The following is a 25,533-nucleotide window of genomic DNA, read 5'->3' as shown; positions in this document are numbered from 1 at the left end:
AACTACAACCACCATTCCAACTACAACCACCATTCCAACTACAACCACCATTCCAACTACAACCACCATTCCAACTACAACCACCATTCCAACTATAACCACCATTCCAACCACAACCACCAGTCCAAGCACAACTACAACCACCACTACAACTACAACCACCAGTCCAAGCACAACTACAACCACCACTACAACTACAACCACCAGTCCAACTACAACCACCACTACAACTACATCAGCATCACCAACTCCAAGCTATTGTTCTGGTGAAACAAGTGAAATAGGTGCCTTCACTGGTGACGCGTTCTACATTTGCACCGGCGCTGATCGACCTGGTGGTGATCTCTATAGTTTCTCTTCCTATGGCGAGGACGACTGTCTCCAGACTTGTGATTATGAACAGGCCACGAATGGTGATTGTGTCGGTGTGGTCTTTGAGCCTTCCACTAACTACTGCTGGCTCAAGAATGTCCTTGAAGCGCAAAGTGCAGATACGCGTTATTACAACGCTGCGCGCGACGCGCAAGTCACCTCCACGAACGAAACCTGCGCTTACACTGGCGACGTTACGCTAGGAGAAAACGGTTGTACATATACCGTGTCATGTGGGCAGGCCATAAGTGGTGGTACTTACACCGAATACTCCACTGGAGTATCCTTTGTCGATTGTCTTGAGGCCACCAACGAGGGCAGTTATCCGGCAATTGCCTACGACTATTCAGCAGGAGATTGCTACAGGTATAGCGACATGACAGGGTCCAGTCTCTATACAGATTCCGACTTCGCCAGTGCCGAGGTCAACAGCTGTTCTGACGATGAATATTCGTCTGGTTCATATTATTAGGGGGCAAGAGCTCTGATCTAGTCGTATGGAGCATGGAAGATGAATGTTTGGTTACTCAAATTTGATATATATATTCGACCGTAATCCGACGCCGTTTCCTATTAAGAAACGGAATTGTCTATGAGGGTGTTGCGACCGACTGAGTCAATCGAGTGTTACGCGGTACGATATCGTGATCATGACACCATGTACCCCATTACTTTCGCCTTCTCTTCTTGGCTCAGTTTTTCCACCCCTAAAGGCGGTAGAACCGGCTGCGGCGCCTTCACGAAATCAAAATGTCCCATCCGTTTTGTCATGATCACATCCTCCGGCCCCTTCACGCCCTTTGGGCTCAAAGCAAGAAAATTCAATGGGAAGCCCATGTCGAATGGATATGCACCATCTATCTCCTCGATCTCCGCATCCGTCAATCTGATTGTAAGAGCCTCGACATTCGCCTTAAGATGCTCCAGTTTCCTTCCGCCAACGATAGGCGTGACATACGCCGTCTTGTGCATGACGTACGCGAGCGCAATACTCGTCAGGGGCACGGCCGGGGTTCTAGCGTTCGCAACTTTCTCGAGAACACGACTGACTTGTTCCTCCTTGCCCGTCAGCGTTGTCGGGAGATTTCGACCTCCTCCTTCCTTCGTGGCCGATGAGCCAGTTGGCTTGAAGTATCCTCCTCCCAAAGCTCCCCAGGGCGCGATCCCCATCCCCTCATCTCGACACATCGCCACAACGTCCCTTTCTAGATCACGTTCCGCAGCGGACCATCTCCCCTGGTACACGCTGAACGCCCTCAACCCGTGATGTCGCGCATAGGCGTTCGCTTTCGCCACGATCCATGCCGGCGTATCGCTGACGCCCAGATATAATACTTTCCCCTGCGCAACGAGGTGGTTGAGAGATTGCATGACTTCTTCTACACCCGTGGTAAAGTCCCAGTAATGCACGTACAGGATGTCGATGTAATGCGTCTGCAATTTCTTGAGCGAAGCCTCGACGCTGAGAGCGAGGGATTTGGTGTTGTTGCTGCCGAAATTCGATTGTTGCAGATGAGGCTCCGTTACGATCTTGTAGGCTGTGGTGTATTTTGTGGCAATGACCATTTCGTCGCGCCTGAAAGGGTGTTGAGCCATCCACTCGCCTAGCCATATCTCGGATTGTTCGCCTTGGTAGGCGTTGGCACTTCACGCAATCGCGGCGTCAGGAGGGGGTCTCGCCAGCAAGGATGGGAGGAGACAGGCAACTCACGTATCGATGAAATTACCGCCCATGTCATAAAAGTAGTTGAGCAGTTCAAAGGCTGTCTCTTTGCTACATTCGCCCATGATGCTTGTCCATGCTGTCCCGAAGTTCATAGCCCCTAGACATAGTGGACTAACGTGCACGCCTGCCGTGGGAGATAGCAGTCGGTGTCGTCCGAGGATGGACTTGGGGAGGATAGATACGTTGGCAGTCATTTTGATCAGTGACAATTGTCGCTGCTCCTCGTTGCTAGTGCAGGAATTAATCAATAGGAAGGCCAGCGATACTTGTAGTCCGCTCGACATACCGTCCTAGCTTCGGCTATGGGTCACTATCCCCGGAGCCAAGACTCTAAGATATCTCAGCTTGGCCAAATGCAGCTTAACATCAAGCTAAACGACTCGCGCAAGGCTCGGAGATAGGGGGTCTTCAGCCTTATCACCTTTGGCCCAATAATGTCAATCTATATTGCAACTTTTCTTGGTAACGATGAGCATGCTATAGAAGTTCGACCAGATGCATGATGACAAACAAGAGTACCAGGATGAGGTCGAAACTCGCCAATTCGCCAGCAGGAAAATCCTAGGCATCGCCTGCTCTTTGGGCGTCCATTTGCTCCTTCTTGCGCTTCTTGGCTGCCAATTCTCTACGTCTGGCCTCCTTCTTGAACCATTCACTTTCAGGAATCTGACTCTTCTTGCTCCTCCGTTCTTGCTCACGGTACATGGGTGCCATGGTTCCACCACCACTTGCATCTGCCATGAGTACAGCTTGTCTTCGGACTTGCAGTCTCTTCTTCGCAGCAGCTGAAGGCTTATTGCCGGCACTGAGATGACTCCACATGTTGTCGTCAATCTTCTCCACGTCTGCTGCTGTTTCTTGCTGTAGCATTACAAGGGCGAGCAGTTCGTTGCGTTCTGCACTGGTTCTGTACGCAAGGTCCTTCATCTCTGCCATGCCAGCAAGATGTGTAATTGTCTTGAAGGCATAGCCTTGGTCGACGAGAAAAGCTTGTCTCTTTGCACTGTACGCCATTTCGGTAGTATCCTTGGACACCAACGAGTAGAAGAATGCGTTAAAACCTTCGTCGTTACGACGTTTTGCTCGCAAAATCCGACCAAGACGTTGTGCTTCTTGACGTCGTGAACCGTAGTGGGAAGAGATTTGGATCAGACAAGTTGCCTCGGGAAGATCAAGTGACGTGTCACCAATCTTCGACAGAAAGATGGTGTTGATCATTTCATTGTGCTGGAAGTTTTCGAGAATACTTATTCGCTCTTGGTTGCTGGTGTCACCATAAATGAAAGGTTTTTTCATAGATATCGCGTAATGCTTCAGTGCGAACAGGTTGTCACTGAAGACGATGATTTTGTCGCCTCTCTTCTCGTGATAATCGATAAGATACTGGCAGACTTGGTATTTGACCGGATTCATGATATAATAGAGTGCTTGCTTTCGAGTCGTCTCTTTCTGATATTCTTGGTAGAATTCCATAGACATTGGACACCATACTTCAGCGCACTGGACCTTGGCAATGTGACCTTGATCAGCCAATTCCATCCAGTTGGCCTCGTACAGTTTTGGTCCGATAATGAAGTTCAGATCGGTGATTTTGTCATCCTCTCGTAGTAATGTAGCCGTCAAACCCAGCTTGCAATGAGCCCGAATGTTCTCACCGACTTTTCTGAACATCTTGGCAGGTACCACATGCACCTCGTCCAAGATCATCAAGCCCCATTCTTTGCCATAGACCCAGTCCATCATTTGCTGAGTATCGTAGGCTCTTTTGCCGCCAGCTGTAATCATGGAGTAGGTTGTGACCAGCACACCCGCGTTTCCAGTAAAGCGTCTCTTTTCATTTGCAGAGAAGACCGCTATATCTTCTTCTTTGATGTCGGACCACTTCTTGAACTCGTTTGCCCACTGGTAACTGGACATGGCACTAGTGCACAGCACGACAATGCTCTTCTTGATGTGACAACCAGCTGTGATCCCCACAAGAGTTTTACCAGCACCACAAGGCAGGACAATGATACCGCTCTTGCCTCGACCATTTCCGAACATCTTGCTAAGAGCCCTTTCTTGATAGGGACGAATCGACGTGGACGGCCTCAGATCAATAGGAAGTGTGGGATTTTCATGATCACCAGCAAAGTCGTATTCCGATATGGCAGGATAGCCAATGTCCAGACATTGCTTCGCTACCACATCACGTTTGTTTGCTCCAATCTCGAAATTCGGTGCTTCCTTGTAGGTATCTTCTTCATCTTCCTCGTCTCTGAGAGCGGCGATCATGGCTTCATTCTCTTTCGACGGATCGTCCCTCGGCATCTCGACGTTGCTTTCACCTGCTTGCTTCACGCCCTTGGCATTACTGGTGCCCTGGATGACTGTTGCCTTTGTCTGAATTCTGCCGACTTGTACGTCGGTGCCGACGGATTTGCAAGGACCGATGACAGGATCTTTGAGCAGCATGTCGATAATGGGCCGTTCGTCAGATTCGACGTAGAACTTGTTATTTCGCAATACGAGCCGCACTTTGCCATAAGTTTTGGTATGTCTGTTGATGAATTCGATTACGGTCTCTGGCACAGGAGTTTTCGAAAGCTTTTCTAAGGCACGGATTATGTCTTCACCACGTAGACCTACCGACAAAGCCGCATACAAACTATGCTCCGTGAACCTGTATTCATGGAGGTATGACGGTCTTGATTGTGGTTCTGCAATGGTAGTAAGCAGATCGGTAGCTTGAGCAGCCAGAGGAGAGAAGGCCTCGAGCGTGATCTTCGGGCCTTTTTTCGAGCCCGTCGAGACGCCGGGATCAATCCATAAAGGACGATTTTCATGATCCGTTTTCAATGAGAGCCATGAAAAGTCCTTTTCGCCAAAGATGGATGGCGCCTGTTTCCGCTTCGAGCCTGAGCCTTGGAACGCGCTGAAATCTAATCTGGCTCTTGCCTTTCGAATATGTTCTTTCTCGCTGTCACTTGCATCGTCTTGCGATCGTGTGTCGGATCCTTCGTAGTCATCGTCGCTGGTGAGGCTCACAGGAGTGCCCGGAGCGGGCGTCGAACGCTTCGACGATCGAGCACTGCCGGCATCGAGGGCTTTCCGCTTGAGAGACATGGACATTGCAAATGATGGACGACGACAACGAAGGCCGAAGTTGCCGCAAGGGCAAGACGGCAGACGTGAAGGACGACAGAGAAGGCAAAAGAATGGAATGAGTAGAAGTGAAGAAGAGTTGTTAAATGTAGGACAAGATGACGGCTGAGTCAATGGGTATTCTGCCTAGGAGGCGAACTGCGGTTCTGAATATCCGCAGCGCAGGCGCCATCCGCGACTAGGACCTTTTAGACGTCACTCTGAGCAGCGCAGTTTCTCTCACTGGTGCTTGAATTCGTCTCCATCAAACCAAACGGACCTTTGGAGCGAAGTACAGACTTGACTTCATTCACTCTTCCTACACAGCATCCTCACGTTGGTGATGGGACGTGAAGTTGCTTCAAGATGAATACTGTAGGTGATATACCAGCTACGACATTGCTCATGCTGATTGTTTTTGCAGATCAAATCTACCTGGTATGCTCTATTTGCGCGCATAGCAAATCCTCATTGTTCAAGCTGTCTCAGCACACATACGCCTGTTTTTGACTACGCCTAGAAGTCGGCGAGGGAGCAATCAGCTAATTGAGTGCTTCATAGGCTTGGCTGGGGCGTACTCTGCGTTGCCGGTGGAGGCGCATACTATTTCGCCAAAAAATCGATAAACGCCGACCGAGCAGCACGATTCGACGCCGAACAGAAGAGCAAGGCATACCAGCGTCGGCTAGAGGAATCCTCATACATGAGCGCGCCTTCAACGAGATCTAAGGTCAAATTCAAGTCTTCGGCGGATCCCGCGAACGGCACGAAAGGACTGGATCACGCCGGAAGCCCAAGCAGCGAGATCAGCGAGGATGCGGCACCCGTAGGGCACGCGCCTGTGGACCAGGATCAAAAGATCGCCCAAAAGAGCAAATATGAGGGCGAGCCTTTCCGAAGCAAGAAAGGAGACCGTTTAAGCTGAACCCTGCGGAGCAAGAGAAGACTTTGAAGGAACGATATGCACAACTGGAAGAGCACGCTATTGACGAAATCAATTGATTGCTGTGTACATCTGCTGGCTGCGATGCTGCATGAGAATGCTGGGGGAAATGATCCTGAGACTCCATCGAAACCATGGCTACCAACCGGGTATTATGCTTAACGCCTCGCACCCATACCCATTCCCAATGTATAAACAATTTCATAACACCATGACATGTCGACTACTCCATCCTCATCTTATTTGGATTCATGCATGGCAGCGTAAAGGCGCGTAGTGCCTCCTCGAGGCATTTGGATGACCTGAGTCTCGCTCGCGTTTTGATTCAATGGCGGGAGGAACGAAAGGTAGGACGACTGCCGAAGTGATGAGTGTTCCTGCGACTGCTGACTGTAGTTTTGTTGCTGGTTTGGGCGCTTGAGCGGAGAAATGACGGATCGCCGAGTGCGAAAGAGAGTTGGTTATGGTGCTTGCGAGACTCATGGTCGCGGATTTTGGATGTACTCGCTGAAGGTAATGACTGGCACCGGCAGGACAATCGCAGACTGGATATATGAGGAGAAAAGGGGATGAGAGGACAAGTCCAAGTATTTGAACAAGGCTTCAATACACGGCTGATGTGTAATAGAAATTGTAAGAAAGGGGATTGGGTGCAGGCTGGCTTAGAAATGGTATTGTAGCATGAAAAGGCAGCGTTCGGAGGTGCGCGCACGCCCTACTTCAAAGGCGTGGGATTTGGGCAGAATTGCGTGCTCGAAATTGGTGTAGACAACGTTGGGTGTTGGGATGTGAGTGGATGGTATAGTGGTCTCTGCGTGCCGTTTGAGCCGTGTGCCGTGGACTGATGCTGCCCAATGTCTTGGGAGAAAAGGCTATAGGATAGCACACCACCAGGCAGCCTCGAGCAAAGTTGGGCGCGTATTTGTATGCGATCAGTCATGCCACCAGAGACGGTGTTTCGCGACTTTTCGGAGAGAACCCGACGGCCTTTCAAATCGATCGCTTTCAATCCGACACAACCGCGGAATTCGTGCCGGAGGAAAAACTGTTCAGAGATCATCTTGATATGATAAGATTAGATAAGATCCGGACAGCACAATCCATTTCCTGCCACCGACCACTTCAAAGTCGCAACACAAACCCCAGCATAACGACCATAAACATGAACTGACATGGCGCATCATCTTTCTCTTGCCAAAGCCGCCTTTGGCGCTTCGCTCCTTCGACATGATGTGACCAAAGTGTCTCGCGATGAACTACCGCAATTTCACAGCGCGTTCGAAGCGGTACTTTCCAACTGCTCAAGGCAGAACATACAGGTCTGAAGATCTCCGGCACGATCAACACCGCGATGCGTTGGATTGACTGAAGAAAGTATAGACATGCAAAGGATGGCTTCTGGAGAATGTAGCCGTTTCCGCTACAAGGATCACCGCATTTGGTAGATTCCTGGCCAACACGTCCAAGCACCTTGCATCGCAGGCGGATGAAACCGCTTCGTCCACTGTGCCACGACAACGACTACACATCCTCTACCTTCTCAACGACCTTCTGCATCACTCCAGATACCACGCCACAGATAAAGACCTTCATACTACTTTGACCCAGTCTCTACACCCATTCCTCTCAGAGCTGTTTCAACTGGCCACAAAGGACGCGAAACCGAAGATCTCTAGGCGGCTCCAAGACTTGGTAGAAATATGGCAAGGAGCAGAATATCTGGAGAAGAATCTTCTCGATCGAATCGCTGACATTCTGACGGGTATTGGCCCAGGCACAACTGAAGAAGTTCAAGCTGAGCCGAAGCTCGAAAGAGCGACAAAGGAGCTACCCTATAACCTGCCTGCGACGCATGGCGACCCTTCGTTGCCCTTCTACGACCTACCGGCTGGGAATTTGATGCCACTCATCGTCCCCAATAGCTCTCAACCAATGCGCGCTGATGACATACGGGCGTTGCATTTCTCGGCCGGCGCGGCAGACGAAAGTCTTGTCAATGCGTTGAAAGACTTCTTGGTTGATGTTCAGAGCATGGACGATACTGTAGCTCATCTTGAGAAGACCGGTCTCCATCCAGAGATGGACGAAATGGGCCAGATATGGTATCGTGACGAGGCAGGAGATCTGATTGGCGACACGTACTATGGATGGTCACGGGCATTCTGTGAGAAGATGAGGGGACGTGACAGATCCGAATCTGGTGATGCGTCACAACGCAGTGGTTCAGGGAGGTCGAGCAGAAGTCGAAGTCGCTCTCGCGTCAAGCGTAGACGATACAGCACATCGGACGACGGCCGTTCTGGGATGTCACGATCTTACAGCCGATCGCGATCACGACGACGAAGTCCAAGTCGAGGACGGGCTGCGTCAAGGTCTAGAAGTCGGTCGATCTCGCCTGAACAGAGCCGGCCAATGCTTGGGCGATCACAACATCCAGACCTGCCGCCTCATCCCAGCCATTATTCTCCAATTCCCCCTCCACCACCGGCACATGGTCTTCCTTCCAAACCTCCAGCACAGTTTGGTGGTGCCCTTGTACTACCACCGCCAGATTGGACTGGGCCCTGGCCTCCACCACCACCTCCGCCTGCATCACAGCTTCCAGGCAATGCTGGCTTTCCGAATCTTCCCTTCCCACCACCACCACCACCGTCAAGTTTTCCTACACAACCCGGGGCATGGCCTCCGTATCCACCCGCACCTCCACCAGGCTATCCCTACGGCGGAAACAACACATACAACGGGAGACGCTGAAAGGCGGCCTAGGGCATGTTGGCAAAGTACTACGTGCCGATATGTTGCCGAACATGTAGACTGACTCACCCTATCCAACCCAGCCTTGCCATCAGTGCGTGGAAGTTAATTCCTCTGATGGAGCTGTTTACTCTGAAACCGAAAAATGTATGGATTCGAAAGTTTCTAAACCCTGGCTACGTCGTTGAAGTGTGTTTTGGTTTATGCATATTATGGTAGATGGTGATGACGGAGGCAAAAGCACACACGACAGACAACGTTGACCAGTGAGAAGATGCTGGCGGCTCTCGATAAACGTTCATTGAAGTTTAATGACCCATTGACCCTTGGAAACTGACCTCATTTTCCCATGATCATCTCTCCATCGAAAGCCTAATGGGAATGTGGAAAAATGCCATATGGTGACACTGACACTTGTTGTTCTTGGATTCTCTTGGCAGACGCAAGGCTGGCGGCGCTGGTACCAAAACAGGTTTAGTCAAGAAAAGGCTTGTCCGACGTCATACCTTTTCCGCCCTGGGGCCCGCCGACTACGACGAAACTAACGTCAACTCCCATTAGGCAAACCTGCACGTCAATCCTTGTTGCTACCTGCGCCTCCCGCACGGTTAACGACAAACTTCAGTTGCGTAGAGTCTCAGGCGTGTTAGACTTTTGCTGTTTAATCACAAAAAAGCAGCCTCGCAGGAAAAGGAAAAAGTGGAAACAGTGTCGAAGTCAACCACAGGTCGCTGGAATCCTGGTCATCGCTTACTATTTGCCTTCTGTTTTGGTCCAGACCACAAGTATGATGCCCTTCTTCCTGACGATCATTTGATGAGATGCAAATCCTCAACATGGGAAACAAGCAAGACTTCGATCGTCCCCGGCCTCGACAACAGACCCCTTGGTCTAGAGCCTCCTAATCTAAGAGATGCAAGATGCGATCACTCTGCAGAAGACCCACTGACCACCAGGACCCTGAAATATAACTTTATCCCGTTCGAAGCGATCAGCAGGGTCGTCCCCCACGAGCAACATGCCTCCTATGTCATCTTATTCGTCCGATTTTTAAGCGTGACCTTGGAAATCGAGAAGTATGCTGAGGATCGAAGATCAAAATGCTCCCGTCCACTCCTCGAGGCATCCCAGTCCGGTTCGTCAGACGGTCTTTGACTGGCCAGCGTTGACGGCAACTTGCATCTCCTCTCCGCGTTGGGTTCGCGCTTGAGAAGTCTCTTTCCCACGCCACCATCCTCAGAAAGCCTATGAGCATTTGCCTCCACAGTGCGGTCATACCCATCTCTTCCCCATAGTGCCAGAGACCGATATCGAGCCGCTTCAGCCTGGTGTGGTGTGCATTATTGAGTGTAAGCACATATATACTCCTTTCTTCCCCCCATGTTTCCACATCCTTATCCAGCAGCACAACTTCAAGCATAACCTCAAGGTCTAATACCATCTTCACTTCAAACCCAAGCAACACATTCCAAGTCTTCAACAAGCCTCCAACACCCATCATGCCTTCCTCCCAAGTTGAATACCTCACTACTCCCGCTCAGCCATTCGACTTCGATGCTGACCCGATGACCGCCATGACTTCCTATGCTCGCATGATGCATTCACATACTCAGCAACAAATGGAGTCTGCCACACGTTCTGCCCGACGACGAAGTCCTCCTTCATCAGCGGTTGATGCTCATGCCCAGTCTGGCTTGTCCAAATCTGGCACCCACAGCAGCACATCATCTCGATCGTCATTCTAAATCAACTCGCCAATCCGCATTTCTCCCTCAAGCGTCATATCAGCATTTGAACTCAAACCACTTGTCGGAGCACTTTTTTCTATCGGCATCGCAGCACCAACCGGGAGGTACCATTATCTTTAGACTGCCAATCCAACCATTTATGTCATCGAACTTTTTCAAGTGGGAATGGTTTCTGATGAATTAGCTTGGAGTTGTGGGAGTTCGTGTATGCAATTATTAGATTGCATTGTATATTAGCGCTTATGACCTAAGCGACATTTCTGTTGTCGATGCCTTATTCATTTGGAAGGTTCATCAGACCAAGATTAGTCATTGGTTGACTGGTGAATTCAACTTCTTGAAACTATTTTTTTCAATCTTCATATTTTCCAATCCTCATATCTCCAGGTTTGCGCATTTGTATCTGGGATTTTGTTGCGTTCCATATGTTTCGCAGACAGTCACTGTATGGCCATTGCATCACCCTTGTCAATGACCAGTCATGGCATATTCTCTGCATATCACTTCGAGATTGGTATTCTGGCATGCAACCGAATTACCAAAGGTTTGTACCCCGAGGTGCGAAAATGATAGGGTCACGCTGGGGAGAGAGTCAGCGTGGAAACTAACAGCCTCGTCGATCGTGTTGCATCAAATCATTCCATAAACGCACGTCATGCTCAGGCCTTGAACCACTCAAAACCGTCCAATAAGCCATTTCGCCACCCAACGTCTTTTATCGTTCCACCGCCCAGGCAGGAAGAGAAGTTCCACACGAGTTTCGAGTCACTTCTCACGTGGCGAGTCGGCGGCGACCCCAAAGTGATAGTCACTCTCGACCCCTCTCCTCGATGGTGATCAGGTCTGGGCAAAACAAAAGGGGGGTTCTCGATGAAGGAGAATCGGCAGTCTCACACGAGTTCATCGTCGATGATAACTTGCGGGGAATTGAGTCTCGATCCTTCTTCATCTCGATGGTCTTGACGGGAGCTGTACTGTAGTACTTTGCCGGTGCGACAAGAGAGTCCAGTCACAGGTGGGTGTGTGACGTCGCACATTTCTCCTCCAAGACAGACGAAGATGACATTCCTGCCATTGCATTTTTTCTTTTGCGCCGCTCATGCCACGCTCCGATGACGGGCAATAGCCAACGAAACATGGTTCAGGTCCCGAAATTGGGGGCGGTGTGAAAGCTGCCTGAAAGGGTCTTACGCACAGTGACCCCTTCTGGCAGAGGCCAGCGTCATTCTTTGACCACTGACCAGAACCTAACTCGCCTACGCGCTCGCCCTTTTACCGTTGTGGCCAACGACATCATCCCGTCAGCACGCGCACAACAAAAAACAAAACACAGTATACTGCGGTACCCCCGTTGGCCGTAGCCGTGTCTCTTTTCGCGTAGCAGCGATCTCACATGCCTGGACCCGTGGTGCTGCAGGAATCCTTCCTGCATTGCAGGTCGGACAAAAGGATCTCGATGCCACTGCAGTGCCTTCTCGATGATCCATTGACATCGGTCGATACCACGAAAACTTTTGCGGGCTCTCGCGGCGCGAAACAAAGGGGGCCTATCCTCGTAAGGTAGGTGCAGAGAGTTCGAGTCATCGGTCAATTGTCGTTGCCTCCCAGATTGCAAAAGTCATAACCTACGACTTACGACGTACCGTAGTGGTCCGACGACTCATGTGGCCTGGCGGTGTGGACACTCGGAAAATGATTCCAAAAATCTAATTTGTTTTCGTGCCCCCGTCTTAACGTCTTGTCGTGATCGGCACTGCGTGGTTGGATTGTAAGACTAGGCTCAACGATCAGCACTGCGGCCTGACGACTCACCATGCCTAGAACCCCTGAGGGTATGGTATCATACTGGGGCTCTTGGTTTCTCTCGGCGTGGTTGTCGTTCAGGGTTCAAGGGCGGCTGGTCGCGACGTCGCTTTCGTTAGGGCTTGTGATCACTGACCATGCCTTTGGGTCTCGGACTTCATGATTCGAGAATAGGGATCAAATTCAATTGCAAACATACTCGTACGTTGCATACAGACCAGAAAACATCGTGATTCAATATACAGCATGGCATATGGTATGTGCGGTAGGTCGAGTACCATTGTCCTTCGTAACACTACTCGAGTGGTAGGATGTTGAAGAAGTCAGGAATATTGGGATAATGATCTACGGCGGCGCATTCCAGCTTTTGATGCGATTCATGCTTCTTTCTTTATTGAAAATGTAACCTCGTCGGTGTCAGTAATAAAACCACTCGAAACACCTTATATCTGTTCAATGACCCTGACACTGTACTGCCGCCGCAGCTGGTCCACCACACACATTGATGGCAACCTGAATGGTTCAGTTGACCTGATATGATGGCGCAGGTCTAGCCAAGCTGGCGGCCGTTTGAATCCACTCATATCAGCAACACGAAACCCATCCTTACTCCTCTTCCTTCACCATGATCATGGCCCTGGTGCCCTTGTTATCCGCTTGGACTATTCTGTACTCTTATGCAATTCGCACCACACCGGCCTCCGGAGCCTTGTTGGATGCTTGGTTCTTCGCGACTTTTTCTGCTGCAGCGGGTGATCCCCGACCACGAAAGTGCCATGGTCCTTGATAATTTGATACCGGACTCGTGAGCGTCCGAGAAAGCTCAACATATTGCCGACAGCCCAGGTTCGACAAGGAATGTGTTACAATCAGGGCAGTGCTCACGCTCCCCAGTACATGTCACGGCGCCTGCGAGGTTAGACTGCGGGGTGCAGTGCCTTAAGTCAAAATCAGTCTTGGACCTTGCACTTCAGGACGAATGGCGGGATGTCCAAAACTCGTGAACGGAAGTCAATGTTGAAGAGGGTCAACATTCGACGCACCGGACATCGTGGTCAGGACGAGGCTGCCAAGAAAGGGGAGTATCTGGGGTGCTCGCCAGCGGGGTAAGGCATTTTAACTTGTCTTACTACCCATCCGCCTTCACCGAACGCACACGTCCTCCTTTGGACACTTGAGTCAGTGTCGACACGGAAAACTTCAACTACACATGTAGGTATCTCTGACCTCCTATTCCGTGACTTGCGCAACGACGGCCTTTATGGCAAGATCATTACATCTCTTGGCGCCAGCAATCACGCAATTCACCCCACTTCCCAGCCTGACGCGTCACCGTACGGACTCTCATGTTCAATGTGTCCTTGCTCGACAACACCAGAGGCCACTCTTTAGGGTGTTTTGCACTTCTTTTTTGACTGGTTCCGCTATTTCTTATCTTCACTATTTGACATAACCAACCTCGGTGTCATTGGGAGGACACAGGAGCGACGATGCTCATTAAAGCGCCAGCGGTGCCTTCTCACGACGGACCTCCTAGCGACGCTGAGATCTCCCCGCAGCGATGGGCTTATGGGACCATTGAAGGTGACAGTGTCGAGATAAAGTCACGTACGAAGAGCGGACGACATGGTCACTCCAGACTGCTTGCTTTCGGAAGCCTGCTTCTAGTATCGGTGTTCATCTGGTATGGCTTTGTCTCACAACGTGGATCCTGGCAACCTTTGTTGCCATCTGTGCCAGCAGAGCACCAATTACACATCTCGCCAATATTGCCGCCATCGTATCCGCTTGCTGTGCGATCGCCGTACCTCTCAGGTAAGCACGCAGGATAGGGGTTTGTTCACGCACACGCTGACCTCGGGTTCCAGCTTGGCTCCCGAGCTCACACCTCTCATCAATGCCCACTTCTCATGCGGAGTTTTGGCAAGGAGCTCCCTTGGGCTGGTCAGTCGCTGTACGCGTCAATGGTACTGCTTACAGTCTCTTTGGGAACCCAGGAATAGGCAGACCAGCCGTGCTGAACAATGCTGAGTATACCGTTACTCATTCGATCTTCAATTTCTCTGCCGGCCTTGCGATGGTGTCCTTGGACTTTTTCTCCCCGGTATCGCCTCACAATCTTCTCCGGCAATCTCTGCCCTTTTCCTATCTTACAGTCTCTGTGACCCTCCCCAGCTCGGGGCAGATCCAAGTCTACAGCGATATTGATGCAGCCTGGACTGGTCCAGAGTCTGCACAGTATTCCTACTTTGCTTCAGCCAAGGACACGGAATACTTTGAGGTCTCTCCTGTATGGCCAAAGCCTTTCCGAGAGGAGAGAGATAGGCCTTTGTGGGGTCAGGCAGTCTATGGGACTCGTCCAGAAGGCAACGCAACCTTGACCTCGCAGGTTGGAGAAGCTTCTCTGGTGCGCAACCGCTTCGCGAACCATGGGAACTTGAATCGAGTACATGATGTGTGGAAGGACCACGGCAGCGTCCTAGGCTTTTCTCACGACCTAGGTACGATCCAAGAGCCCACGTCCGTCACATTTGCAATCGGGCATCACAGGGTTGAGTCGATCAACTACGTGGGTCAGGTTAGAACGGGATATTACCGTGCGACTTACCCAGACGTAGCATCCGCTCTGGTCCACTTCTTGGACGATTACGACGATGCTTATGCAGAAGCTGCTGAGATGGACAGTGACATCGTCGACAAGGCAGCGAACATCTCCCAACATTACGCAGACATCATCGCTCTCTCCGTCCGACAATCTTTCGGCGCCGTGGAAATCACGATTCCTGAAAGCGACCACGACGTGACGGATACCATGGCCTTTATTAAAGAAATTTCCAGTGATGGAAATGTCAACACACTGGACATAATCTTTCCCACATTCCCCATCTACTATGTGACGAACCCCGATTTCATCAAGTTCCAGCTCGAACCGATATTGCGTTATCTTCAGGCTGGGAGATGGCCGCACGAATGGGCTATTCATGACATTGGCGCCAGCTATCCCGTTGCTGATGGCCACGACAGGGGAGACGCAGAGCAAATGCCGCTGGAGGAATCGGGAAACATTCTTCTACTCGTCTACGCCTACCAAGTGGCCTCCGGTAATACCACCTGGGCCAAGCAATACCAGCATATCCTCAAAGGCTACGCTACCTATCTGTCTGAGCACGGGTGGTATCCAGAGTTTCAACTCGCATCGAGTGACGCGGCTGGCCCGGCTGTGAACCAGACGAACTTGGCGATCAAGTCCGCCGTCGGCATGGTAGCATACGGGAAGTTGTTTTCGGACGACTTCTTCGTTGCGAACGGGACGGCCTTGGCAGAAGCGATCTACGGCTCCGGTCTAGGTACCGACGCCAACAAGAGCCACTTCGTGCTGTCCTACAACGACGATGACACCTGGTCGGGTTGCTACAACATGTTCTCGGACAAGTTGTTCGGCTTCAACCTTTTCCCAAAAGCAGCGTACGAGATGCAGTCAGCTTGGCTGCGGAGGGAAGCCCGCCTCGACGCCGGCGTACCGCTCGACAGTCGCGTCACCTGGAGCAAGTCTGACTGGAACATGTTTCTAGCTTCCATCTCAAGCCATGACGTTGCTGGCCAGTACATTGATGATTTGCATGCCTATGCCTCGAACGGTCTGAATGCCGTACCATTCAGCGACCGGTACTGGGTGGACGGAAGTGCTACGGGCCACTTCTTCGATATTCGCAATCGACCAACTGTTGGTGGACATTTTGCCCCAGTGGCCATGTTGCACGGTCCTAAGTTGTTTTGAAGCATCTGAATGCGACGGACCGTGATTCGGTTTGCATGGTATGGAAGCGCGCCCTTCACAGGTCAAAGACTCCCTTTTGCTCATGGAGGTCAATGAAAACGAAAGGCTCCGATTTACAGCTTTGGAAGTGGCGGCGGACTAGCCTGACAGCTATGCTTATCGCTATCGATGGTTAGACCGAGATTTCAGGCACTAGATGAGTTCAGCCGTTCGCTGATCTTACCAACGCTTCTGCTTGCGGAAGGCGCAGGAACGGAGGAAGTATTGCTGCGTTTCCTGGCCATCCTAACCGATCTGGGAAGGAACTCGTACTCGGGATGGCAGCGCCTCACCTTAAATCATCGTCTACGGGCCAACTGACCAACCACTACTGTGTACTCATGAATGACCTCGCACTTTCACGTTGTTATCAAAGAAGATAAGAGTAGCTGCAATTCGGGAAGCACACAATCCTAAAGAGGTAGCAAGTGGACACACTATTACCTGTGAAGCCGCCCGAAGGAGCCGCTTAAGTGGGGATCGAGGGTCTAATTCATCAATCTGACGACGGCGGTGCCGATTCTGATATCACACAACAACAACTCGTAGCAGGCCAGAAGGGTTGCACCGACCTCTCCATAATCCTTCGACCTTAGGGAAAGTGGCATCCGGACTTGACTCGCGGGTCCTCGAGTGTTACGAAGCCCCCCCCAACTTGGCTTACTCACCCAACGGAGACGTCAACGACGTACGAAAGACTCTGATGGACCTTCCTTCCGCAGCAATCGATATGCTGTTCAGCATAGACAGGTCTTTCCCGCTGGCTCACCTTGCTAGGATTATCCATACTGCTCGCGTGCGATGTGCGTGCATCATGGAGATGCAGCTTCCTAGTGCAGTCTAGCTTCACACCAGCCGAACTTTAGCTTCGGCATTATGCGTGCAAGGTCGCTGCTCTGACTTGACCGGACCGACGACGAATACGAAGCAGAACTACGTACAGACCTGTCTCTCGTATCTGTAAGGCAGTCCACAGGCGATATTCGAAGCACGATATTTGTCAAATCTTCTACCTGCCATAGTCTGCCACTGTCGAAAGCTTAGCAACGTGTGCAATGCTTGTTGTGATCTGATAAAGCTTAGGCTGCAGCTAATGAGATAATGCCCAGTCTTCCGCAAGACTAACTCCACATCCCCAGTTCCTTATCAAGTCGCTAAAAGGTCGATGTTACCTTGAGCAAGGTTATGCTCCTCACGCGAGGTACGAGTCCAGTCATGATGGACTTCATATCATGTTTCTTGATAAGCCTGCGCCAATGGCAGTTGCAAAGATTTGGCTCCTGACCACGATCATGCATGCAACGACGACAAGCCTAAAGTACGTGCGACCCACGCAGAGTGCTGATGTCACCTACCTTACTTTCGAAGAGAGGAGGTATGGAGACATCTGGACCAGCAAGGAAGGTAGGTGCCGTGAGGTCGAGGACCTCGAGCTTCAAAAAGGCGCTGTCTTCCCACATTGCTGACAACCCTGAACTTTCCGGCAACGAGTGGACATATTTTGGTTCAAGATGAAGTCTCTTCTCGGTTCGGTGACCCTGCTGGCGGCTCTGCTCGCCAGCCCAATCAATGCTGGCAAGAGCTTTAGTGACAGGGTTATGGAGAGGTATGCTAGACCAGAGAAGTTCTCCCAACCAATCCAAGAGCGTCGGCCCTTGCACGAAAGACAAGCAGGCTTCAAGTTCTTGACCAATGCGACACAGCGTGAGTACCCAGTCAACAACAACTCAAGTGCCACATACGCTGACTCACCCAAATAGCATATCTTGTCGACTCCCTTCCAGATGTGCCTTTCGACATTGGCGAGATGTATTCGGGCAACATTCCCATCAGCTACGCCAACGTCTCTCGGAATTTGTTCTTTGTCTTCTACCCCAAGTTGGGCGATTCTGTGGATGAAGTCACCATCTGGCTGAACGGTGGACCTGGCTGCAGCTCCCTGGAAGGCTTCTTCCAGGAAAATGGCCCATTCGTCTGGCAGCCAGGTACTCTCGCTCCGGTGCAAAACCCATACTCATGGGTCAACTTGACCAACATGCTGTGGGTCGAGCAACCTGTCGGCACCGGGTTCGCGCAAGGCACGCCCAATGCCACGTCTCAGTACGACATTGCCGCCGACTTTATCAGCTTCTTCAAGAATTTCCAGGACATCTTCGGGATCAAGAGCTTCAAGATCTACGTTACCGGAGAGTCATACGCCGGTCGCTATGTCCCGTACATCTCCGCGGCAATGCTTGACCAGAACGACACTACATACTACGATCTCTCCGGCGCACTGGTATACGACCCATGTATCGGCGAGTTCGTCAGCATCCAAGAAGAGTACGTCGCCGTGCCTTACGTCATCGAAAACAACAACATCCTCAACATTAACGCTTCGTTCTTGGCCGAGCTCGAGAACCTCCATGAGACATGTGGCTATGCCGCATATCTCGAGAAGTACTTCACCTTCCCTGCCTCGGGAGTCCAGCCGCCACTGTACTTCAACTACACTCTCGAAGGGGACTGCGACGTCTTCGATTTGATCGATGAAGCCGCATTAGAAGTCAACCCGTGCTTCGACATTTACGAGATCGTCGAGCAATGCCCGCTGTTGAGCGACGTGCTCGGTTTCCCCACGCAGCTTGTCGACGATGTCTACTCGACCACATACTTCAACCGCACCGATGTCAAGACTGCGATGCACGCACCCCTGGACGTCAGCTGGGAGGAGTGCGCAAATGGTGTGTTCGTCGGCGAAGGCGGTCCCCAAGGCGAAGGTGATCTCGCCCCAGATCTGATCCAGGGTGTATTGCCCCAGGTCATCGAGGCGACTAACCGCGTGCTCGTGGGCAATGGTGATTTCGACATGATCATCATCACCAACGGCACTTTACTCGCCATCCAGAACATGACGTGGAATGGTGCGTTGGGCTTCACTGAGCGGCCCAGCACGCCTATCAACATCACCCTCCCGGATCTCATGTACGCCGGTGTCTACGACGAGAACGGATACGACGGTATCGATGGCCCACAGGGTATCATGGGTGTCCAGCACTTTGAGCGCGGTCTCATGTGGGTTGAGACCTTCCAGTCGGGTCACATGCAGCCTGAGTTCCAGCCTCGTGTGGCCTACAGACACTTGCAGTGGCTCTTGGGTCAGACCGATATGATCTAAGTTAATGGTAATGGCGAAACGAAAGACAAGTGATGTGCACATAGCTTGACTGAAGACATGATAGTAATAGTTGCGATACGCAACCACTAGTATATAATCGAGTATATTCCACAGATTGAACATTGAACCATATCCCAGAAATCAACCTTCCATAAGAATGGCTCAGTGACTTTCTATCAATCATCATCCAACCAAGTATACTCGTGGACAAGCTTCCTTGAACCATCACTCGCAAAGTCAAACCTGCTCATTTGCAGAGCCTGACACTGCTTTCCGCTTCTGCCGCCGCCCTGGCGAGCCACGACATTCAAGTACGCGAAGCGACGCTCTTCCGGTGGCAATGAAGAGCCAACATGCTGCAACTCTACATCAGAAACACCTTCCTCCACCATGATAATCTTTTCCGCCACCCGCTCCGGCTCGACGTATGCCCAGAGATTCTCCCTTTCTTGCCCTGGAGCCTGACGCATCAAACGCAGCGCCTCTCGTCTTAGGACCGGATCCCGGCATCTGGTCGCACAAAAGTACAATGGTGGGATGACGCCAGGGTCGAAACTGGACAGTAGTCGACTGTTCGTGGATGTACCGCAGTGCAGCAGGTATGTCCTGGCGTGCTCGATAATTTCTGCAAAGTGGTCGATGTAATTGTCGAATATGGTCTGATGAAGGCTCTCGCAAGTTGCCAGAGATGTGTAACAGACTGCCCAGTACATCAAAAGGTACGAGGCTACCCATTCGAGTTCAGGGTCGTGTGTCCGACCACTGCTCGTGGCAATAAAAGACGCTTTCAACTGGATCAGTTGGTCCAACAACAAATCACGTTGCAACGAAACAATATTGTTGTCGGGATTTTCGTCTTTGAAATTGGGCGCAAAGTCCGCAAGTCTAATTATCTCGTAGGCGTCATGCACCAGAGTGTAAAATTGGACTCTGGCATTGCTGTACTCCGGATGTCTGGAAAGTAAATCATCGATGGACTCATGCTCAACCCGCCGAAACGGTGGATTGTCTCCTAAGGTAGCCATGAGAACAGTCTTTCTCAGGACGAATGGAGTCACCACGTCACGGATGGCTTGACCGAAGATCGACTCTTGGTTGCTGGTATTGGACGTGAGATTGTTTGCCAAAAGCTTGGAGATTCTCTTCATCAAATCGGTCGCGCCTTTGACATTACGCTGTTGGAATTCCAAACATGCGAATAGTACATAGCTCATGATGACAACGGAGTCGTCTATCTGACCACGCTCGCCCAATTGTCGGACATTCGAGATGGCTCGATTATACATTGTCAGGGCCTGTTGATGGGCGCGATTGACGACTTTGGTTGTCGTCGTGGTGAGCATTGTATATGGAACGTGTTCGAGTAGAGCGCCCATACTCACGACAGTATCCCAGACAAAGTCGTATTTCTGAGAGAGAGGAACGATGAGGGTTTCCCAGAATTCAGCGTCGACAGTGCCTGCAACAAGCGATCCACCGCGATTCATGAAGTAGTGAAACGCATGACGCTCTTCCCTAGTGTGATGCGGCACAAGCAGAGAAATATCGGTAGAGACTGGAGAGGTCGACTTTCGAACGGGCTCATCATGAATGAAGCGGATTTGGGGTGCGACTGGACCTTCGCATTTGCGGCCAGACTTTGTGCATTGACGACAATGTGGTATTGTTTCGTCACATTTGACTCGTCGAATCCTTGATCTTCGTCAGTAACTATGCGAGAAGATTCCAGTGCAAGAACACACTTGCAAGTTAGGCACCCATTTCTGGACTTGACGTGCTTGGTACGTCGTGGTCGCAGGTTGGTGTCACTTCGAGGGCTATCGGTCTCGCTCGAAGACCTGGATAAGGTCGTAATTGCCAACATGGATACTGCAGAACCGCCGCCTCGGCATTTGAGGATCAAGGGGCCCGTGGATCCGCAACAGGGGAGAGCGCGTTAATGGTCGCCGAATAAGATACGGCTCCGTCCAACTTTCAGCCTTTGGCGAACACCATCCCCACCCAGGGTCGTCCGCACTGAGAGTATATCGATGATGAAGACGCTCAGAGGCGAAGATCGAAGTCAATGGTGAAAAAGGACGACAGTTGAAGGTTTGTTTCACCATTGAGTTTCGCGTCGCGGCTCAATAATAGAGCGGCGTCACCTTCCTTCCCAAACAGGACGAGCCAAGGAAGTTGCAAGGGAGGAGAGACGGAGAGACCACCGTTACTCCTGTCCCCAAGAAACCTTTGTGGGCTTGTGGCTGGCGAAGAGGGCAGCGACATTGAGGCTCACTTCGACGGCCTGGTAGTCTCTCCTATTCTTGATGGATGCCTCTCTGTGACATTCGGAGCGGCTATCATGACAGCCATTGAACCAGCGTGGCATACGAAGCGAATTGCCAACGGCAGATTATTCGCTCTACTCCGTCGTCACGGAAAGCTTGTCTCCGCATATCCTGCAGGAACTCGGCACCTACCGTAAGTTACTAGACGGGCGATATAAGAAGATCTTAGTCACCTGGGAAGACGGAGTACTGCGCTGAGAAGTCCGCTTTCCACCTCTGAGTCATAGCTCATTGAAGCTGCTGGCTATCTATGACTTTAAAACGACAACATCTCTTCTCATTTCACGCCTTACGATCTCAAAGGAACCGTGACTCAGAAGATGGCAGAACCAAAGACCATCATTTACAAGAAGGTTGGATCTCTTGAAATCCCCTTTGATCTCTATCTTCCAAAGAATGCAAAGAAAGCGCCAATCCTGCTATGGTTCCACGGCGGTGGTTTGCTGTAGGTCCCTGCCCGCAAACCCTTCACTTTTCTTGCATGGAGGACTAGGCTGAATTCATCCAGACTAGGAGGTCGTGATCACCTCGCTCCACACGTGCGCAACGGAGTAAACACTCACGGCTTCGCCTGCATCTCTGCCGACTACCGTCTTGCGCCACAGGTCAGCGTGTCCGAGATTTTTGACGACGTCAAAGACTGCATCGAGTTCATCCGCAATGAACTTCCGTCACACGTCCCCGAAGGCGCCCTGGACGTATCTCGTCTAGCAGTCTCCGGCAGCTCAGCAGGAGGCTTTCTCACGCTCCTTGCAGGCTTGTACATCGAGCCCAAGCCGCAGGTCATACTACCCATATACCCCATCACAGATCCTCTGGGCGTCTTCTTCATCAACTCTCAACCAGCCCCACCAGGACGGTATACCGCTTCGACTGAAGAAATGGCGGCATACCTCGACACCAAGGCTCAGCCGATCTCTTACACCGGTACAGCTGACGTGGACCCTCGAGCACATATGTATGTGTACATGCTGAAAGCAGCAAACTTGGCCGAGCTATGGCATGTGCCCGACATGAAAAGTGCGTTGCCGTACCGAATCTCGCGGAACATCCAGAAACACGGTCTGCCGCCTGCATATGTCTTGCATGGAGACGCGGATACAGCGGTCGGTGTAGAGCAATCCGACGAAGTCGTTGGCGCCATGTTGGGCAATGGATTGACCGTCGAGTACGAACGACCTCACGGCAAGGACCATTTTCTGGACAAGGCGGATGATTACCAGAATGAAGCGTTTTATGCTTTCTTGAACAAACATCTTTGATGTGGGAACAGATATACTTATAGTACATAACTCGTAACTCATGAGATCACCGGACCTGCCAGTTTCTGTTGCTGTTGCTGTTGCCGCTGCCGTGAAAGATGTAGGTACTCAACACTACAAGCAACGCTGCTCTAGTCATGCCGCCCACTAAAGTACCTCCTCGACAACCACCCTTGCGTCGTCATGATGTTCCCTGATCTGGCTGCGGCTAGTCTTTTCCGGAGACCCTCCAAATCCGCTATCCACCCTCGCGCGCAAACTAATGACATTGACGAACTCGACGCCATCAACGAGCATGACCCCGTTCTCATCCATTTGCACCTGGCCCTTCGCTTTTCTTGACATCGGCCTGACGGTCACGGATGACAACGTTCGTGAGAGCGTAGGCATACGCGGCACGGAGGGCACCTTCGATATCGGGACACCATTTGACGCGGACCGAGAGTGAGATTCAAGTCTGACCTGCGCGGAATCCGATCGTGCATGCGAAGCTGCGGCTGCGGCTGTTTGAGGTCGGTTCGACACACTTGGTCTCGAAGCCAAATTGAATAAATTCGGAATCGATCGTTTCCTGGTATGCGTGTGTGTAACAGTTTCGCCTGCATCCCCAGCAGTCGCAGTGATTGTAGGACGCCGGGAGCTTTTCGCGGAGAACGACTTTGAACGTATCACCCCTCCCACCTTGGAGGCAAGCGAGATTGTGAAGCCTTTGCGTTGCTCCGGCATCTCGTCCTCATGCTCCTGGATCGTTGGTTGGCTTGCCCGCGATTCAGCTCGTGATGCGCTTGACCTGGCCCTGCTGTGTGGCCTCTTGATTCCCGGAGTCCGACTTGACGATCGCGTATGTTGATGTGGTGTTGACATTACGTTCTGGAGATGTTGCTTCATCATAGCTTCATCGCGGGATTTCGGTATATCTGGGCCGGGACACGAGCCAGACTGATTGTGCGAGTAACTTCGTGTGTCCTTAATGTATGGTGCTCCCCTCGCGAGTATGGGCCTTGGCGGAGAGGTTGTCCGCGAGCTTGTTTGTGATGATTTGCCGCTGCCGTTGCCGAGCACGTGGGACTCCAGAGCAGCAAGTTCGGTATGGTCTCGGGAGTTCAGCATGCGGTGACACCATGATACCTCCCATTGAATTGTGCTGAGTGAAGATGAAGAGGCTGTCGAAACTAGCCTCCGAAAAGCAGGGGGGTGGCTGTTTAGCCCCGATCTATGATGATCGGTCTTTGTGGTACTTCGATGGACAAATAAGAACTCTCCACCGTTGATGTCCAAATCCCCTCCGCTCATGGCGTCCCCTGTGCCCACGCGTCGTAGTATTTGCCATGCCGATTTCACGGCGTTGCCGACCAGTGAGCGCTGTATGTATTCTGGACCTTTCGAGCCCATGGATAAGGTACGGTGCATGCCGAGAATGTCGTATAACTGCGTTGATGGATCGGCGTAGATAGGGAAAGCACATTCTGTGAGAGCGGTGTATGAGGATATTAAGCTGGGGAAGCCGGGGCCGATTATGATGATCAGTGGACGTTGCGAGGCGGGTTTAGCAGGATGGAGGGGCGATTGCGAAGACGACAGGCGCCGTACATACTCCTGACAATTGCCGCAGAAGAAGTGGCGGATGAAGATGACCAAGACTGATTGATGACTTTGAACATTGTCGAAGAGTGACCCAAATGGTATGGGTTTGGCGTCGGAGGAATAGATGTGGTGCTCAAATGCCTGCTTGAGCATCGATGGACTTGGAGCATTCTCTATAGCCATTGCAGCCGCTGGGGGGCAAGACAGTGCTCTGAATTCCGTGGGACGCCTTTTTCCTCAACTTGAAGTCCAGCAGGCTAGCAGTATGCCCAGCGTGAATGATCGAATAGGACGCAGAAAGGTTTTCTTATGCAAGACTGAGGGATGAGAGACTCACATTTCCTACCTTGTCAGAGAGCGAACCCGAAGTATCATAATCATTCTGGTCAGGTACTCGTAGGGATAAAACCATTGATGTATGATCACCCAACGGTCGAAACTCTTTGATTGGCCTAACGCGGCCAGGTGGCCACCATATATGGCAACACGTTACAGGCTCGCACCAAAGTGGCTGTGTTCTCGAGTATTGGGCGAGTCGAAACATGGTGGTTTGTCGTCAGCTGGCAGGGTGTGAAAGTGTCTTGTTGGACGTTTGGTTCAGAGTGGCACACGCGTCAAAAGGGGGACTCGGAGGGCCACCCTCTTGGTGTTTCAGGCGGACACCCACAACTCCTGAATCGCTGGTGAAACAAGAAACACGTCCTGAGTGTCCATTCTTGCTCGTGTTCATCTCTGGGCATTTGCTGCTGGAAATGATGTTGAATAAATACAGGATCAGTGTCCAAATTCCAAGGAAATGTGGTCAATGTGGAAGGCACATCCGGGAACGTGTGTACCTTGCTATATCGACGAAACGGCAAGATCAAGAAGCAGATACAATCCTGCCATGATATGATCACCAATGTGGTTAAAAGAAT

General features: G+C 51.3%; 9 protein-coding genes across 9 annotated transcripts; 5 read left to right on the top strand and 4 right to left on the bottom strand.

Annotated features, from left to right (window-relative positions):
- Nucleotides 1-1,020: 1,020 nt before the first annotated feature.
- EDD37DRAFT_611743 (NADP-dependent oxidoreductase domain-containing protein) lies at nucleotides 1,021-2,292 on the bottom strand (the record flags this gene model as incomplete). The annotated part of the gene is made up of 2 exons (XM_062815307.1): nucleotides 1,021-2,017; nucleotides 2,084-2,292. The coding sequence occupies 2 exons, from the start codon at nucleotides 2,290-2,292 to the stop codon at nucleotides 1,021-1,023; spliced, it is 1,206 nt and encodes a 401-aa protein (XP_062668133.1).
- Nucleotides 2,293-2,526: 234 nt separating this feature from the next.
- Nucleotides 2,527-5,469, bottom strand: EDD37DRAFT_512003 (DNA excision repair protein ERCC-3). Its single transcript, XM_062813626.1, has one exon. The coding sequence runs from the start codon at nucleotides 5,207-5,209 to the stop codon at nucleotides 2,660-2,662; it is 2,550 nt and encodes an 849-aa protein (XP_062668132.1). The 5' UTR covers nucleotides 5,210-5,469; the 3' UTR covers nucleotides 2,527-2,659.
- A 118-nt stretch (nucleotides 5,470-5,587) lies between these two features.
- On the top strand, nucleotides 5,588-6,146 carry EDD37DRAFT_652592 (uncharacterized protein; the record flags this gene model as incomplete). Its single annotated transcript, XM_062818465.1, has 3 exons — nucleotides 5,588-5,596; nucleotides 5,646-5,659; nucleotides 5,783-6,146. 3 exons carry the CDS (start codon nucleotides 5,588-5,590, stop codon nucleotides 6,144-6,146), a joined length of 387 nt encoding a protein of 128 aa, XP_062668131.1.
- A 707-nt stretch (nucleotides 6,147-6,853) lies between these two features.
- Nucleotides 6,854-9,326, top strand: EDD37DRAFT_512027 (uncharacterized protein). Its single transcript, XM_062813627.1, has 2 exons — nucleotides 6,854-7,483; nucleotides 7,545-9,326. Exons 1-2 carry the CDS (start codon nucleotides 7,337-7,339, stop codon nucleotides 8,916-8,918), a joined length of 1,521 nt encoding a protein of 506 aa, XP_062668130.1. The 5' UTR covers nucleotides 6,854-7,336; the 3' UTR covers nucleotides 8,919-9,326.
- Nucleotides 9,327-13,608: 4,282 nt separating this feature from the next.
- Nucleotides 13,609-16,331, top strand: EDD37DRAFT_511796 (uncharacterized protein). The gene is made up of 2 exons (XM_062813624.1): nucleotides 13,609-14,284; nucleotides 14,338-16,331. The coding sequence occupies exons 1-2, from the start codon at nucleotides 13,960-13,962 to the stop codon at nucleotides 16,245-16,247; spliced, it is 2,235 nt and encodes a 744-aa protein (XP_062668129.1). The 5' UTR covers nucleotides 13,609-13,959; the 3' UTR covers nucleotides 16,248-16,331.
- Nucleotides 16,332-17,797: 1,466 nt separating this feature from the next.
- On the top strand, nucleotides 17,798-19,443 carry EDD37DRAFT_611739 (pheromone processing carboxypeptidase; the record flags this gene model as incomplete). Its single annotated transcript, XM_062815306.1, has 2 exons — nucleotides 17,798-17,990; nucleotides 18,047-19,443. The coding sequence occupies 2 exons, from the start codon at nucleotides 17,798-17,800 to the stop codon at nucleotides 19,441-19,443; spliced, it is 1,590 nt and encodes a 529-aa protein (XP_062668128.1).
- An 88-nt stretch (nucleotides 19,444-19,531) lies between these two features.
- EDD37DRAFT_511787 (uncharacterized protein) lies at nucleotides 19,532-21,396 on the bottom strand. The gene is made up of 2 exons (XM_062813623.1): nucleotides 21,186-21,396; nucleotides 19,532-21,135 (listed from the first exon to the last, which is right to left on the bottom strand). Exons 1-2 carry the CDS (start codon nucleotides 21,305-21,307, stop codon nucleotides 19,620-19,622), a joined length of 1,638 nt encoding a protein of 545 aa, XP_062668127.1. The 5' UTR covers nucleotides 21,308-21,396; the 3' UTR covers nucleotides 19,532-19,619.
- A 423-nt stretch (nucleotides 21,397-21,819) lies between these two features.
- Nucleotides 21,820-23,106, top strand: EDD37DRAFT_511810 (Alpha/Beta hydrolase protein). The gene is made up of 2 exons (XM_062813625.1): nucleotides 21,820-22,215; nucleotides 22,279-23,106. The coding sequence occupies exons 1-2, from the start codon at nucleotides 22,091-22,093 to the stop codon at nucleotides 23,030-23,032; spliced, it is 879 nt and encodes a 292-aa protein (XP_062668126.1). The 5' UTR covers nucleotides 21,820-22,090; the 3' UTR covers nucleotides 23,033-23,106.
- Nucleotides 23,089-24,901, bottom strand: EDD37DRAFT_637440 (uncharacterized protein). Its single transcript, XM_062817046.1, has one exon. It carries the CDS (start codon nucleotides 24,797-24,799, stop codon nucleotides 23,180-23,182), a length of 1,620 nt encoding a protein of 539 aa, XP_062668125.1. The 5' UTR covers nucleotides 24,800-24,901; the 3' UTR covers nucleotides 23,089-23,179.
- Between the last annotated feature and the right edge of the window lie 632 nt (nucleotides 24,902-25,533).

This window comes from Exophiala viscosa, assembly GCF_022695815.1.
Source record: "Exophiala viscosa unplaced genomic scaffold EDD37scaffold_9, whole genome shotgun sequence".
NCBI classification, from domain to species: domain Eukaryota; kingdom Fungi; phylum Ascomycota; class Eurotiomycetes; order Chaetothyriales; family Herpotrichiellaceae; genus Exophiala; species Exophiala viscosa.
Note: the sequence above shows the minus strand (reverse complement) of the source record. Positions and strands in the feature narration are given on the sequence as shown.

Excerpts from the sequence above, each read along its gene's own strand:
- EDD37DRAFT_512003 (XM_062813626.1), bottom strand. The coding sequence starts at position 5,209 with ATGTCCATGTCTCTCAAGCGGAAAGCCCTCGATGCCGGCAGTGCTCGA.
- EDD37DRAFT_512027 (XM_062813627.1), top strand. The coding sequence starts at position 7,337 with ATGGCGCATCATCTTTCTCTTGCCAAAGCCGCCTTTGGCGCTTCGCTC. Across the intron at positions 7,484-7,544 it reads GCTCAAGGCAGAACATACAG|ACATGCAAAGGATGGCTTCT; the intron begins GTCTGAAGATCT and ends AAGAAAGTATAG.
- EDD37DRAFT_511796 (XM_062813624.1), top strand. The coding sequence starts at position 13,960 with ATGCTCATTAAAGCGCCAGCGGTGCCTTCTCACGACGGACCTCCTAGC. Across the intron at positions 14,285-14,337 it reads GCGATCGCCGTACCTCTCAG|CTTGGCTCCCGAGCTCACAC; the intron begins GTAAGCACGCAG and ends CTCGGGTTCCAG.
- EDD37DRAFT_511787 (XM_062813623.1), bottom strand. The coding sequence starts at position 21,307 with ATGTTGGCAATTACGACCTTATCCAGGTCTTCGAGCGAGACCGATAGC. Across the intron at positions 21,136-21,185 it reads AATGGGTGCCTAACTTGCAA|GATTCGACGAGTCAAATGTG; the intron begins GTGTGTTCTTGC and ends ACGAAGATCAAG.
- EDD37DRAFT_511810 (XM_062813625.1), top strand. The coding sequence starts at position 22,091 with ATGGCAGAACCAAAGACCATCATTTACAAGAAGGTTGGATCTCTTGAA. Across the intron at positions 22,216-22,278 it reads TTCCACGGCGGTGGTTTGCT|ACTAGGAGGTCGTGATCACC; the intron begins GTAGGTCCCTGC and ends GAATTCATCCAG.
- EDD37DRAFT_637440 (XM_062817046.1), bottom strand. The coding sequence starts at position 24,799 with ATGGCTATAGAGAATGCTCCAAGTCCATCGATGCTCAAGCAGGCATTT.